Here is an 11,666-nt window from a genome sequence, read left to right as displayed (position 1 = left end):
GTTGAGAATTTTTCTTTCAAGGTATGCAAAGAATTGTGTTGGTAATGTGTTGGGAATTGCATTAAATCTGTAGATTGCTTTTGGTAAGAGGATCATTTTTACTATGTTAATCCTGCCAAGTCATGAGCATGGGAGATCTTTCGATCTTCTGATATCTTTTTCTATTTCTTTTTTCATAGAGTTGAAATTTTTTCATACAAGTCTTTGACTTGCTTGGTTAGGGTCACACCAAGGTACTTTATGTCCTTTTTGACTATTGTGAAGGGTGTTGTTTACCTAATTTCTTTCTCATCTCTTTTGTCTTTTGTATATAGGAGGGCTACTTATTTTTTGAGTTGATTTTGTATCCAGCCACTTTATCATCTGCAAATAGTGATACTTTGACTTCTTCCTTTCCCATTTGTATTCCCTTGATCTTCTTTAATTGTTTTATTGCTCTAGCAAGAACTTAGAGAACTATGTTGAAGAGATATGGAGAGAGTAGGCAGCCTTGCCTTGTCCCTGATTTCAGTGGGATTGATTTAAGTTTCTCTCCATTTAGTTTGATGTTGGCTATAGGCTTGCTGTATATTGCTTTTCTTATATTTAGCTATGTGCCTTGTATCCCTGATATCTCCAATACTTTAAACATGAATGGATGTTGGATTTTGTCAAATGCATATTCAGAACCTAAGGAGATTATCATGTGTTTTTTTTCTTTCAGTTTTGTGGATAACATTGATAGATTTCCATATATTGAACCACCCCTACATACCTGGGATGAAGCCTACTTGGTCATAGTGGATGGTATCGTTGATGTGTTCTTGTATTGGGTTTGCAAAGTATTTTGTTGAGTATTTTTGCATCAATGTTCATAAGGGAAATTGGCCTGAAGTACTCTTTCTTTGTTGGGTCTTTGTGAATTGTAGGTACCAAGGTGACTGTGGCTTCAATGAATAAGTTTGGTAGTGTTCCTTCTGTTTCTATTTTGTGGAATAGATTGAAGAGAACTGGAGTTACCTCTTCTTTGAAGGTCTGGTAAAATTCTGTACTGAAACCACCTGGCCCTGGGCTTTTTGTGGATCTGAGACTTTTGATGAATGCTTCTATTTCCTTAGGAGATATAGAACTATTTAATTGATTTACCTGGTCTTGATTCAGCTTTGGTAAGTGGAATTGATTAAGAAAATTGTCCATTTTATTTAGAGTTTCAAATTTTGTGGCAAATAGACTTTTGAAATAAGTCCTAATTGTTTGGATTTCCTCAGTGTCTCTTGTTTTCTCCCCCTTTTCATTTCTGATTTTGTTAATTTGGATAGTATTTCTCTGCCTTTTAGTTGGTTTGGCTAAGGATTTGTCTATCTTCTTGATTTTCTCAAAGAATCAACTCTTGGTTTCATTGATTCTTTTAATTGATTTGTTTCTAATTGATTGATTTCAGCCCTGAGTTTGATTATTTCCAGACATCTACTCCTTTTTGGTGTGTCTGCTTCTTTTTTTTCTTAGGGCTTTTAGGTGAGCCATGAAGTTTCTTGAATGAGATGTTTTAAATTTCTTTTTGACGGCACTTAGTGCTATGAACTTTCCTCTTAGCACTGTTTTCACCGTGTCCCATAAGTTTGGGTATGTTGTGTATTCATTTGCATTGAATTCTAGGAAGACTTTAATTTCTTTCTTTATTTCTTCCCTGACCCAGCTGTCATTTACTAGTAAGTTGTTCACTTTCCATGTGTGTGCTGGCTTTTTGCTATTTCTGTTGTTGTTGAGGTCCAGCTTTATTCCTGGGGATCAGATAGGAAAAAAGGGATTATTTCAATCTTCTTGTATATGTTGAGGCTTGCTTTGTAATCAACCATATGGTCTATTTTGGACAAGGTTCCATGAGGTGCTAAATAGGTACATTCTTTTGTCTTTGGGTGTAAGGTTCTGTAGATGTCTGTTAGGTCCATTTGATTCATGACCTCTGTTAGAGATATTTTTTCTTTGTTTCTCTGTTGTGTTGACCTGTTCTTGTTGAAAATTGGATGTTGAAGTCTCCCACTATTAATGTATGGTGATCTATGTGTGGTTTAAGTTTTATTAATGTTTCTTTTATAAGCATGGTGCCTTTGTATTTGGAGCATGGTTGTTTAGGATTGTGATGTCTTCCTGGTGGAATTTTCCCTTGATGAGTATGAGCTGTCCTTCCCCATCTCTTTTTATTAATTTTGGTTGAAAATCTATTTTATCAGATATTAGAATGGTTAGTCCTGCTTGATTCTTGGTCCCATTTGGTTGGTAAAATGTCTTCCAGAACTTTACCCTCAGATAATATCTATCTTTGTGACTTAGGTGTGTTTCTTGTATGCAGCAGATTTTTGGGTCTTGTTTACACATCCATTCTGTTAGTCTGCATCTTTTTATTTGAGAATTGAGTCCATTGATGTTGAGAGAGATTAATGACCAGTGGCTGTTAGATCCTTTGATTTTGATGTTGGCTGTGTAGTAAGTTTGTGTTTTGTTTTGCTGTAGTGAGATTAATTATTTCCTGTTTTTACTTGAAAGTAGTTAGTTTTCTTGGGTTGTATTTTTCCATCTAGTATCTTCTATAATGCTGGATTTGTGTGTAGGTATTGTTGAAATTTGTTTTTGTCACTGAAAATCTTGTTTTCTCCATCTATGAGGACTGAGAGTCTAGGAAGGTATAGTAGCCTGGGCTGACATCTATGTTCTCTTAGGGTCTGCATGATATCTATCCAGGCCCTTTTGACTCTCATAGTTTCTGTTGAGAAGTCAGGTGTGATTCTGATGGGTTTGCCATTATATGATACTTGGCATTTTTCCCATGCACCTTTTAGTATTTTTCTTGTTCTGTATACTTCCTGTTTTGATTATTATGTGGTGGGAGGATTTTCTTTTCTGGTCTATTTTATTGGGTGTGTTCTGTAGGCCTCTTGTGTTCTTATAGACCTCTCCTGTAAGTTGGGGAATTTTTCTTCTATGATTTTGCTGAAAATATTTTCAGGGCCTTGGAGGAGGGAATCTTCTTTTTCCTCTATTCCTATTATTCTTAGGTTTGGTCTTTTCATATTTCTTGGATTTCTTGGATGGTCTGTGTCAGGAATTTTTTAGATTTAACATTTTATTTGATGGATATATTGATTTCTTCCATTGTGTCTTCCACACCTGAGATTTCTTTTCCATCTCTTATAGTCTATTGGTTATGCTTACCTCTGTAGTTCCTGTTTTCTTCCCTAAGTTCGTTCTCTCCAGCATATTCTCCATTTGTATTTTCAGTCATTTTTCCAGTTATATTTTCAGTTCTTGAGCTGTTTTGTTTATTTCCTTCACCTGACTATATTTTTCTTCAGTTCCTTCAGCTGTTTCTTTGAACAATCCTGTTTCTTTAATTTCTTTCAGTGATTTTAGTATTTCTTCTGTAAAGGCCACAAATTGTTTGACTGTAACTTCCTGTATTTCTTTACAGATGGCCACAATCTGTTTGTCTTTATCTTCTTCCATTTCTTTGCAGATGTCCATGATCTGTCTGACTTTATCTTTCTCTAGTTCTTTATGCAGTTTGTTTGTTTCCTCTATTATCCTCTTCTTAAGCATAGATGCAAAGTCATCTTTTTGAATTTCATTTACGTTGGTGTATCCAGGGCTACTTGCCCCTGTCTAAACTGAGTTCTGGAGATGCCATATTGCTCTCTCGTTTGTTGGTTGAGATTTTACACTTGCCTCTACCCATTTGGCTATCTTGGGTGTTGGGTGTTAGATTCTGGTGCTTCCTGGAATCCTGTGGTGGGAAGAATCCCCCTGGTAGGAAGATGATTTTTACCGATGGAGGCCTCCTCAGGTTGTGGGGTATGGTCACTGAATAGCAGGTGTTTTGCAGGAATTGCCACAGCTCATCTTAGGCGTACAGACCTGAGTGGTAATTGTGGCCTTTGTTAGTAAACGGGGTTCTCCTCTAACCCAGAGAAGTCCAGGAGACAGCTGCCCTGCAGCTTGGTTTCTTGCTATAAATTTAGTGAGCTGCAGCTGTAACCTGGGTGCCATGTGGTTTGGTCAGTTTAGTTAGAAAAAACTCGTTGTCCATTGGAGCAATATTTGGGGGTTGATCTTAGGAACCCAGGCTTCTGGAGGTCTGAGTTTGGGGCTCTCTGCCCCAGTACCCAAGTGGTAATCAGTGGCATGTGAGCACTACTCTCATGTTTGCAGCAGGAGGCTAGAGTCTGGAGCCTGTGGATAACCAGAAACTTTTCTAGAGCTAGGTGTCCTGAGGTAGGGCCAGATATTTCTGCCACCTTTGGGTTTTTTCTCAACAGAAAGACCCAGTCTGTACTGTTGGGGAGGGGGCGTGTGGAGTGAGTAGGCACTTGCTTGGGAGTGGTGGCTCCAAGCTGGTGACTGGACAGGAACCTGAGAACTTTTTCTGAGAACATTCCCGTATGTGTGGTGTTAGTGGTAGTGGGGGGTCAGCTGAGTACTCTAAGCTGGGACCTGCTGTTTCCCTCCCTGTGGGGTTTTCTCCCAACAGGAAAACCCAGCCTCTAGTGCCCTGGGGCACACAGTTCTATCTGTGATGGAGAGTTAGTTGTGGGGTTGGCGGTTGGAGCCCCACTCAGGGCTGGCTGCTTTGTGCCTGCAGGTCTGCAGGACCTTTTTCCAGGGATAGACTGGTTGACCTGACGTCAGCCCTACTTGCTTCCTTCCCTGTGGGGTTTTCTCAAGACTGGGACTCCCAGTCTCTTGTTCCCTGGGGTGCACAGTTCAGCCTGGGAAGGTGACCAGGACATGCAAGAGTGTGCTTCTGGTCAAGTGACCCAGTGACTGTGTGACCTGGGGTTTCTTCTGGGTTCTTGCTGGGTGACCCGAGAGTAGACCCGACTTATTCCCACTCCGTGGAGTTTCCTCTCACCTGAGAAACACAATTGCTGTTGTTTTAGGGTCCAGAGTTCAGCCTCTTAGTCACTGTACCAATATTGCTGCCCTGCTCCTCAGACAGTGTCATCCCAGCACCGCCATCTTGGATTACCCCCTTTCTCATCGCTTTCAATTAATTTTTGGTGAAAGTCTGTTTTATTAGATATTAGAATGGTTACTCCTGCTTGCTTCTTGGGTCTATTTGCTTGAAAACCTTATTCCTGCTAAAAACAGCCCAAGAAATTTTCAAGGGATTAGCTGAGTGCTCTGAGGTTGAACCCAATTGCTTTTCTCATCATTGGGGTTCATCTCACCTGGTAAATACAGTCAGTGGTGTTTGGAGGCCCACAGTTCCAACTATTGGTCCCTGTGCAGTTTCTGCTACCCTGCTGATCAGACACAGTGTGAGTTCAGCCCCTCCAGCTGGGATCTGGTTTTAATTTTTACTGAATATGAGTATTTTGATTGTATGCATGAATATGCATCTCTTGTGTGCCTGATCTTCACTATAGTCTGAAGATGTGTTCAGAACTCATGAACTGATAGTAGTGGGTTCCAGGTAAACAATGACAATTGAGTCCACTTATTTGGAAGAGTAGCAAGAGCTCCTCACTGCTGAGCCATCTCTTCTACCTTATGTTGCTTATTTATGATCAGCATTGACATTGCTAATATTTTCATTTTTCTATTTTTAGCTGTTTAAACATGCATTCCCTTTTAGTAAGATGTTATTAGTTACAGTTTAAGCTGGGGCAGTGCAGATTTCTGGAAAAGGGATGCACAACTGGAGTGGATGTATAATTTCTTGTAGAAGCTTCAGTAAAGACCTCTGAGTTCTTTCAATCTTTTATGTTTGTTTGATTGACTTTTAGGGGAGGCTCTGTCTTACTATAGAGGTCTAGCTGTCCTGGAACTTTTTGCATAGATCATGCTGGCATCCAAATGAATAAGATATACCTGCCTCTGCCTCCTGAGTGATGGAATTAAGGCATAATAGAATACACCCAGCTTGTCCATAATTTTTGTAGTTAGTAACTTTTCATAAATTTCTCTGATGCGTACTTAGTACTGCTCATCTCTTAATTTCTCTGTGTGTCTCTGTCTCTCTCTTTCTATTTCGCTCTCTTCTCTCTGTTTGTCTTTGTCCACATTAATTACCATGACTATTCAAAAGCTATATCCTATTCAAAAAAGTTCAGATATGACATAGTTAAACTTCATTATTCAGTTTTCTACTAAAATGACTTAGTGATAACATTAACACTTATGTTTTAATAGAAAAGTTTTAATCTTTATTTTTAAACTATAGACTATACATGATTTAGAAAGGAGAATATACAAAACAATGATCAAAGAATAATCATATGTTCTATGGCTTTTCTTTTGTCTGGGAATTCAGAAATATGATGTTATCAGCTATGATTATTGTTGCTTGCCACCCATATTATTTTTATCCATCTATTCACTGTAGTACAATTTCCCTTCCACAAATATATGAGCCCCCATTTTCATATACTGGTATGCCACATCTCTGATCCCTGGTCAAAACATGATATCCAGTGCCATGTTGTCTTTTGACTGACAACACCCATCTGTTCACTGTCACCTGATAGCTACATATCATTTGTTGCGAGATAAAATATCATGACTGTGTTTTTGCCTTCTACCTGTCCCATGAAAGTGTCCTGACCTACTCACCCAAGTAACTGAAGACGATTCATAGATCATTCAAGAACCCAACTAATGGCTACTTCATATTCATGTCTTACAAATTAATACAAAACCTTTAACACAGGTTTTCAAAGCAAGCCTTTTATTTCCTTACAATCTAACCTTTAGGCTTTTTCTTCTCCCATCCTTTACCTGATGCACAGCACCCAACTGTCTAACACTATCACTTCTGTGTCAGAAAATAAATGGAAGAAGCACTAGAATTATATATTTCCAATGAAGTATAAATTTATATTGTTGCCAGTCTTTCTTTTGTACAAATGTATGGTATATTTTAGAATTCAGTGACCTTCGATGATGTGCATGTGAAATTCAGCCAAGAAGAGTGGGCTTTGCTGGAACCTTTCCAGAAGCAACTCTACAAAGATGTGATGCTAGAGACCTGTGAAAACCTCACTGCTATAGGTAAGACTGCAATTTTTCTTTCACTTTTAAAATAAAGAGACAACTCTTACTTTGTTATTGATCCTCTTCTGTAATTCCAATTGAGAATGAGGAGGAATGCGGTGAATAAATCAGGCATGGTTCTAAGGGTCACAGAAGATAGTGATTTAAGTTTTGCCTTAATAATAACATGACATTTCCAATAATATATATTTTCTGGTACTATATTTTAGGCTACAATTGGGATGACCATAATATTGAAGAACATTTTCAAAGTTCTACAAGTAATAAAAGGTAACTTTATGTGCATGTTGATACAGATATAAATCTTAAATTTTAATGTGTCCTGGAAGTTTGCTATTTTTTTTGTTTGTTTGTTTGTTTACTGGCTGCTTTTTATTTTCTGTTTTTGAAATAGTTTTTTTTTTCTGGGTATCTGTGACTTTCTTAGACTTACTTGTTATACCAGCCTGACCTCAAAATCACACAGATCTGCCTGCTTCTGCCTCCACAAGTGCTGGGATTGAAGGCATGTACCAGCACACATGGCTGTGTCCTGGGAGTTTTAAAGAAAAGCAACAGTATAAAAACAGCATTGCTTTAAGTGTACTGATGATCATTAAAATCTCATTAATTCCATGTACTTCAATGTCAGGTATCTGATTTGTGTTTACAAGGCACTCCCCTAAGATAGAAGAAAATAAAATAATATTGTAACAAAAATACCATTTGAATCATATGGACATTACAGCTACTGAGTTGAACTGCCAATCTGTTTAGTCTCATTCTATCTACTCAGATATTGTAAGAGGTATGCACACTGAATTGGTGATCAGTATGTGTCCAAAACCTTCTAATAAGCAAAAATTTCATAGTAGAACCATTGTTACTCATTTTTGTGCAGTAACATTGTAAAGTTTAGTGAAAGGAGCAGCTTATGAGAATCAAGAATATTGTTGTGGAGAAACCTTAATCCCTATATGACATGTCTATGATGAACAAAAAACAAACTGTGTTAATTCAATGTTGGAGTCTTTATTATTTTTGTAAATTAAACTGGTATATCATATGTCAAAATGATTCTAAGACACATGAGCATAGGGATATTGAAAGAAGCAGTGTCGCTGTCTTTCTCCAAGAACAACTGATTTGGTAGTAGTCCCCACTGTGAGTAAATTTTCTGTATGTGATAAATGGTTACTGTTAATTGGTTTTGCAACTTCACTGAGAATTTATCAGCAAACTCATATTGCTGAAAATACCTATGAATACTAGGAATTTGGAACTTCTGCTTGTCTTGGCTCACTTTGTAAATGAAGTATCATTCATACAGTACAAAAATTTGTGAATGGGATTGCTGTGGTAAAACTCTGAATTCTTACAATACTCTTCATATATAGGAGAAAACCTCTTATAGAAAAATGATGCTATAAAAGTGATCCACATAACAAATGCTCTTACCATCACAAAGATCTTTAAATATACCCATAATGAAGGGGAATACCGTGAATGTAAATAAAGTGATAAAACTTTAAAATTTGATTCTTCTTTACCATTAGACCAAATTATGAAATTAATTCATATAGATAAATATATTTATTAGTGTAATGAAATGACTGTGGTAAATCTTTCACATGTGCCAATTTTCTTTGCAGGCATGAAAGTAGTCATACTGGAGAGAAACCATTTAAATGCATTCTATGTGGGAAAGCCTTCCCCTATATCACTGTTCTCATATGGCATAAAAGAACACACACTGGAGAGAAGCCTTACAAATGTAATCAATGTGGTAAAGCCTTTGCAAAAAGCAGTCAGCTCATACGGCATAAAAGAACACACACTGGAGAGAAACCTTATGAATGTAACCAGTGTGGTAAAGTCTTTGCACAAAACAGTCATCTCATAAGCCATAAAAGAACACACACTGGAGAGAAACCTTATGAATGTAACCAGTGTGGCAAAGCCTTTGCAGAAAACAGTCATCTCATTAGCCATAAAAGAACACACACTGGAGAGAAACCATATGAATGTAATGAGTGTGGCAAAGCCTTTGCACAAAACAGTACTCTCTTAAGCCATAAAAGAACACACACTGGAGAGAAACCTTATGAATGTAATGAGTGTGGCAAAGCCTTTGCAGAAAACAGTCATCTCATTAGCCATAAAAGAACACACACTGGAGAGAAACCTTATGAATGTAATGAGTGTGGCAAAGCCTTTGCACAAAACAGTACTCTCTTAAGCCATAAAAGAACACACACTGGAGAGAAACCTTATGAATGTAATGAGTGTGGCAAAGCCTTTGCAGAAAACAGTCATCTCATAAGCCATAAAAGAACACACACTGGAGAGAAACCTTATGAATGTAATGAGTGTGGTAAAGCCTTTGCAGAAAACAGTCATCTCATAAGCCATAAAAGAACACATACTAGAAAGAAAACTTATGAATATACCCAACGGGATAAAGCCTTTGCACAGCAGAGTAGTCTCCGAAAACAGGAAAAGACACACAGTGGAGAGAAGCCTTGTGAGGATAATTAGTGTTATAAAGCCTTTGCATGTAACAATCATCTCCTAAGATAACAACACATATGAAGATAACTATGTGTCAAAACCTTTGCACATAACATTTCCTAATACATAAAATAACACATACTGGAAAGATGTCTGACTGTAACCAATGTGAAAAAACTTTTGGACTTCAGAATAATCTCCACACTCATGAAAGATATCCTAATGGACAGAAAGCCTGTGAGCGCTTTTAACATGGTGAAACCATTCCACATTTGTATAATCTTCATCATCATGAAAGGATTCATAATAGAGGAAAAACTTATGAACGTGTTAAAATGATGATGCCTTGCACAAATATAGAGTCATCATCATCATAAAAGTATTCTTACTGGAGAGGAATTCTGTGAGTATAAGCAAGGTGGAAAGGCCTTTATGTACTTTGGTCCACTGAGATGCAACAGAACTGTAAAACTAGCTCAATGGAAATGACCTCCCTTTTCTGAAGGGGAAAGGTAATAGGGGGCAATAGGAACGGAGAGTAGTCGTGGGGCAGAGAAAGGAGGGGGATTACAATTGGAATTTAAAGTAAATAAACTTATTTTTAAAAAGAATACAATGAATGGTGAATATCAATTACATGCAACAGTACTATATAATAAGGTGTTTACGGAAGACTTATTGATAATCCTGTTTCTCAACCTTTACTGTTTTCAATTGCCTCAGTTTACACAAGAAACTTTTAGTCCAGTGGATGAATATGTAGGGAATGGTGAACTGACACCAGCCAGGAAGTTCTCTGAGAGTATCACAACAGTGGCAGCCTGTAGAAGTTTCTTTGTGTATACATACCTATTTTTCCAGGGGTTCTATTGAAAACCATCACAACCCAGACTGAATTTTGAGATGTGACGGAGGAGGCTTTCTCTTTCATGTATGACCCTGCTGCTGGCCTAGTTGTATAACCATGGCAAGGGTGAGTTTTCTCCACCTGACTTCATCTGGAGAGTGCCTTTAGACATAGATGCCACCAACCAAAATTCATACATGGCCTTTGACACAGATCTCTGATAACTCCCCTCCCTTCCAATATAGGATAATCAGGTTCCATGTTCTTTTTCACATGATAGGAATGTGCTGTTTAATGCAAATCAAGCATCCTTGAAGTGCCCTGTTTTAAACAATTATCTACACCTATCCTTAGAGCATCCCAGTTACTCCCCAAGGGGTACATACCCTCTGTTTTCTAGAATTAAAGTTGAACTTACTTTCTGAGGTGGTTCCCCGAGTGTTCTGATCACTGTTATGCTTAGGTGGCTTCCAAGTTTTATACCTCATCTTCTGGGGCTCCTTCCTTCCTGGGCTGGTGGGAAACAGCCTCCAGGCAGCAAGAGAACCACGTTCTCTGAAATGCTTGTGAAAAAAAATGTTTCACACTTCATAGCATTTCAAATTTCACATGTTTCTTGATGTGAGATGGTAAATCAAACAGTGTCTTGGGGGTGGGACTCTCTAAAATGAGTTATACCTAGTGTTTATTTCACAGTAAGCTTTCAGGCAAGCTTCATAGTATGAAATCTTCTGAGGTGAGCACAGTGGCCTATGCAGAAGTAATAAGAGCAGAAATTTTATTTCCCTGATTTTAATAGCTGAGTAGTGTTCTGATAATGTGTGGATGGATGGGAGAGGAGGGGAACTCCCCCTTTGAGAGGATTAGGGGAAAGAGTTTGGGGGAAAGAGGGAAGGAGTGTGGGACCAGTAGGAGTTGAGGAAGTGGCCTTTAAAAAGGGGTATACAATGAATAAATTGTGAAAAAATAAAAATGATTAATAAAATACAAATTAATTAGAAAAACAAAACTTGACAGCAAAAATTTGAGTCCAGTCTGGGTACCCGCCTTCCCTCAAAGAAAAGAAAGATGATATAAAGAAAGCAAAGAACAATAGAATCTTTGTCTTTGCCACCTTTCTTCCTTGTGAGCTCATTTTTTAATCATTACCTAATGGAGACCCATTCCACAACTCCCCTTCCAGTAGCACCATCCCTCCCTTTTCCCCCTATCTTCTTCCCCTGTTCCACTGAAAGGGGGAGTTCTCTCCACCATTGCCATCTTCCCCTACCTTCTTAACGTCCATAAGGAGGACATGGAACCT

General features: G+C 38.1%; 1 protein-coding gene and 1 pseudogene across 1 annotated transcript; one reads left to right on the top strand and one right to left on the bottom strand.

Annotated features, from left to right (window-relative positions):
- Nucleotides 1-6,256: 6,256 nt before the first annotated feature.
- LOC132651255 (single-stranded DNA-binding protein, mitochondrial-like) lies at nt 6,257-6,689 on the bottom strand (annotated as a pseudogene).
- Nucleotides 6,690-8,667: 1,978 nt separating this feature from the next.
- On the top strand, nt 8,668-9,354 carry LOC132651260 (zinc finger protein 436-like; the record flags this gene model as incomplete). Its single annotated transcript, XM_060376498.1, has 1 exon — nt 8,668-9,354. A coding segment is annotated over one exon (687 nt), but the record flags the coding sequence as incomplete, so codon positions are not given.
- Nucleotides 9,355-11,666: the final 2,312 nt, after the last annotated feature.

The sequence above is a fragment of the Meriones unguiculatus genome, assembly GCF_030254825.1.
Source record: "Meriones unguiculatus strain TT.TT164.6M chromosome 13 unlocalized genomic scaffold, Bangor_MerUng_6.1 Chr13_unordered_Scaffold_44, whole genome shotgun sequence".
Lineage (NCBI taxonomy): Eukaryota > Metazoa > Chordata > Mammalia > Rodentia > Muridae > Meriones > Meriones unguiculatus.
Note: the sequence above shows the minus strand (reverse complement) of the source record. Positions and strands in the feature narration are given on the sequence as shown.